The sequence below is a fragment of the Rhea americana genome, unplaced genomic scaffold, assembly GCF_003343005.1.
Source record: "Rhea americana isolate MKP2758 unplaced genomic scaffold, rheAme1 scaffold_800, whole genome shotgun sequence".
NCBI lineage: Eukaryota > Metazoa > Chordata > Aves > Rheiformes > Rheidae > Rhea > Rhea americana.
This window is the reverse complement of record NW_028186980.1, coordinates 14,300-18,813: the sequence shown is the minus strand read 5'-3', so window position 1 is coordinate 18,813 and position 4,514 is coordinate 14,300. Positions and strand designations below refer to the sequence as shown.

Sequence of the window (4,514 nt, the reverse complement as noted above, 5' to 3'; positions counted from 1 at the left end):
GCCGCCGGTGCCGGAGCCGCTGGGCTCGGTCACCGCGAGTTCACCAGGGCGGCCCTGGCCCCGGCCAGGGGGGCGCCGCCGCGGCCGGAGCGCAGCCCACCCCCGCCCCACGGCGTGGGCAGGGGTGATGCGGGGGGAAGGGGCTGGGGCACCGCTGTCACCCGAGCCGCGGCTGCGGGTGTCCGTGCGGGGAGGCGGGAGAATGGGGGAAGGGGGCTGGCACTTGCAACCCCGCAAATATTTCCCTCGCCGCCTTCTTTCCGCCGGGGCTGCGCCCTGCCCCCGCGCAGCTCCTCCGCTGCGTGCCCGCTGGAGGAGGCGCGCCGGCACTGCGGGCAGCTAATCCCCCCGCAGAGCGGCGGCCGGCGGCAGGAGCGTGGCGGCGGCGGCTCCGCAGCGCCGTGGAGTGCTGGTAGCATCGACGCCTGGGGCCGAGGCACCGAGGTCATCGTCTCCTCCGGTGAGACCCTTTTCCTGGCACTTTCGGGGCGGGAGATTTGGGGGCGATTTCGGGACTTGGGGCGACGTCGGGGGGGGGGGCGCATGGGGCCGAAACGGCCCCCGAAAGGCACCGTCGGGGGGGGCCGAAACGGCCCCGAGCTGCCGTCCAGGAGGCCGAAAACGTCCATTTTCCCCATTTTTCTCAATTTTTTCCTCCTCTTCGTGCGGAAAAATGGGCATTGGGGGGCCGAAAATGTCCATTTTCCCCTCTTTTTCTCCATTTTTCTTCCCTTCGCGGGGAAAAAAATGGGCATTGGTGGGCCGAAAATGTCCATTTTCCCCTCTTTTTCTCCATTTTTCTTCCCTTCGCGGGGGATAAAAATGGACATTGGGGGGCCGAAAATGTCCATTTTCCGACTTTCTTCATTTTTTTCCTTCCTTCGCGGGGGAAAAAAATGAAAATTTGATATTTGGGGCCGAAAAATCCCCATTTTATATGATGTCGAGGAAGGGAGAAAAATTGTCAGATTGGACTCGGCGGAGGTGGAAATATAGAAATTTGTCTGGTGTCTTTAGCCCTCCTGGAGGGTCTTTTGGAGGCAAAAACGAGGGGAAATAGGGGTTTTGTTGCCTTCAACTCCGAGTCGGAAAAATCCTCATTTTCCCCCTTTGGGGGATATTTATTTATTTATTTATTTATGAGTCTGCCCTGTCCGCAGAGTGGAAGTGTTGTTGTTTTCCGCTATTTTTTAATTATTCCCCCGATTATTATTATTATTTTTTCTTGGCGTGGGAGAAATTCGCTCTGAGTCGGGGAAAAATTAGGCGTTTTGGGGCCAGATGAGGCAATAAAAGGGAATCGGCTCTTGGATCAGGACCCGAATTTTTAAGATTTTTATTAGTCGCCCGTTTAGGGCCCCGAATCCAACTTTCGCCTTTTAGTCGGTTTTAATCGGAGAAATATTTGTGTTTTCAATAGAATTGAAGTGTCGAGACTTCAGGTCGGCCCCGAAAGTGGCTTTTCGGGGTGTTTTTTAGGCTGGTTTGGGGGTTTCTGCGCGCCACAGAAAAAGCGGCCAAAGTCTCGATTCTCTGAAATAATAATCAAAAATCGGGGAGGTTGTTAGTGAGCGGAAAATTGTGCGATTTGGCCCGAAATGGGTTGAAGATGGAGGCGAGGGACGGCGGCGGCAGTGCCCGCAGGTAATAATTTTTCTTTTTTGTTGTTTTTTCTTCTTCTTTGAGCCGTTTCTGGTGGATTTTGAGCGAAATTTGCCGTGTTTAGGTCGAGGCGCGGGCATCAGCGGGCGGATTTTGTGCTTTGAATCGCGCGGCTTTTGGGGCTTAAAATGTGGAGTTTTGGGGCTCGCGGATTAATTTTGGCTGCTGTGTCCGAAATCGTATTTTTCATGTCTTTAGGGTGTTTTTTTAGGGCCGAAAGTGCCCTTTTGGCTGAGTCGAAAAGCCCTCAATTGGCACCGTTCGGGTGAAGTTGATCCATTTTTAAGTAGAAAAATCGGAATCTGGCATCTTAGGGGCTGTTTCGGGAAAAGTTTGAACTGTATAAGACTGAAAGATCTATGATATATATGATATATATATATGATATATATATATGATATATATATATATATGATATATATATATATATGATATATATATATGATATATATATATGATATATATATATGATATATATATATGATATTCTTTAATGAGTTACACGGATTTTATTGACTATATGGACGATACGTTATTTATATTGTATACGCATGTCTGTGCATATATGTGTGCGTATGTATACATATATTATCTCTGTTTTAATCCTTTGATGGCTTAATGCGAACAGAGAAGATCCCGGAGCCGCTTGAGCCAGTTCTCAAAGGCCGGGAGGAAAATGAGGCAATTTAATCCGGTAATTCACCTGGAACGGTTAAAACGGGGCTTTGGGTACCCCCCCGTAAAACAAATTATTGTAAGGCAAAAGGACTGTTTGGGCAGATCAGAAGTGTTTTGGTGTTTAAGGTCAGATCGGGAGRCTGGAGGTGACGGCTGGCCCAATTTTGGCTTATTTTGCAGTGTTTTAAGGCTGAATGCAGGGCTCTAAATGCCTCCAATAGTTTAATTATTTGCCTGTGGTCGGTAATAAAATAATGAAAAAACCTGCTTCTTCTGCTGCAGGCTTTGGATGTGAAAAGGTGAAACTCGAGCCAGCCCAAAGGGTTAAAAATATATAGAAATAAAATCAAAACTACTCTTTTTTTTTCCTCGGAGCAGGGGGTTAGCCCTGAAATGGTTGTTTTTGTCCCCAGCTCAGTGGAGCGTGGGGCTGCAGGTGGCTCTTTCGGGTGGTTTATTTCGAGATCTGAAACCACCTTAAAATAACCCAGTTCTGGTTTCGAAAACAGCAGAAAATGGGAAGTGTTTTTTTCTGTTTTCTCCCTTTTTGCATATATATATAAAAAAAAGGAAACCCAGACTGGAAAACATCACCACCTGCTCCGAGGAGGAAAATCAGCCCCCGCCGYGGTTTCGGGCTAAATTAAGCAAGTTTTGGGGTCAATTCTTCTTTGTTTTGCTTTGGCAAACAACTCTTCTGAGCAAGCTTTGTTTTCCCGAAAAGGGAGGTTTTTTTTTTTAATCTCACTTGGGAGACCCAAATTTRCTGATTATAATCTTGCAGATTAATTGCAGTGTGACTGGTGCAAAAACCGACCCTTAATAATTTAGAATTTGGGTCAAGATGGGTTTAAAAATAAACCTTAACGAGGTGGCTGATGATAATTGTGACTTTAACATGTTCCCATTAGTTTTTAATCCTAATTGAGTGTTTTCGGTGATGACTGTGACTTTAATGCGCCCCAGTTAGTTCTTAGACTCGAGTGTTTCTCCCTTTTTAGACTTTAATGCTAATTTTGTGAAGATTTTCTTCCCTAGATCTTTTATTTTTTAAAAAAGTCTTTAAGTCGCAGACACCCCTCGAWCTCGTCTGAAATTCCACCAGGAGCTTTCAGACGCTTGTTAAGATACATGTAAAATACGGAGGCGACCACCGCTAATTACCGGCAAGGCAGTTAGTTAAACTCTTGGACGTGGAAGGGATGGGAATAAGCGAGCGCTTGCTAGAAACGCAGCCGGTAAGAGATTCATTGCGCTCGGCGGCTGCCGGCTTCGGGGGTCCGGCTCCCCGGGCCTCRTCCGGGCTCGCGGGGCTGAGGCGCCCCGAACCCGCTGCGCCGGCCCGCGGAAACGGCGGTGCTTTCGGCCGCTTTTCGGCTCGGCGCTCGGCTAATTCTTGCGGTCCGCGGGGGGAAGGATGGACCTTTCTGCTGGTCTCCACCGGCAGCAGATGGAGGTTGCTCAGGGCTGAAATGAGGAGAAATCACGGATTTCAATGAGTTTTGTCAGTGGAGGCATCTGCTTTAAAGTGACTGTTGACTTGGGTTTGAAGTGTTTTGGAGAATAGTTTGATTTTTTTTTTCAGTTTATCTCTTTTTGAGATACTTTGAGATTGTTTGAACTGCCTTGAAGGCTGTGCTCGACCCCGGGGGTTTATGTTTGGGTGCAGTGAGCTGAATTAACAGATTCRGGGCTCTGTGGTGGGGCTGAAATGCAGCAGCTGGTGCAGAGGAGATGCTTGAGCAGTTGCAATTGCTTGATTAATTGGATCATTAATTGGGCTGTGGGCTTGGACATGGTCAGGTTCCTCCTGGGGCTGGAGATGGGGCTGCATCTGTGGAGGGCATAGACCTGATTCGGAGGAAATTTAGGGTCTGGTACACGGAGGTACCAGCTCCAGATCCACCAAAGCCAGTTCCCTGGCAATGGTGGAGCAGCAGGGGAACCCTGGGGTGCTGGTACCTGCCCAGCTGTGGTTCTGCAGGGTCTGGTGCATGGTGGTACCAGCTAGTACCAGGTCCGGTTCCTGCAGTATCAGCTTGTGGGACACGCCGGGGAGCGGGTACCGACCCGACTGGGTCCCAGCAGACTCTGGTGCATGGTGGTACCAGCTGGTACCAGGTCTGGTTCCTGCAGTAGCGGCTCTGGAGGGACCCCGGGGTGCTGGTACCGAC

The 4,514-nt window shown here is 49.4% G+C and overlaps 1 gene segment (V, D, J or C); it reads left to right on the top strand.

Annotated features, from left to right (window-relative positions):
• Positions 1-290: 290 nt before the first annotated feature.
• LOC146585423 (Ig mu chain C region-like) overlaps positions 291-4,514 on the top strand; it is a gene marked incomplete at both ends in the record, with an annotated part of 18,491 nt that continues 14,267 nt past the window's right edge. The window contains 1 exon segment of the C gene segment in view: positions 291-460. Within this exon segment, the coding sequence occupies positions 291-460 (170 nt within the window).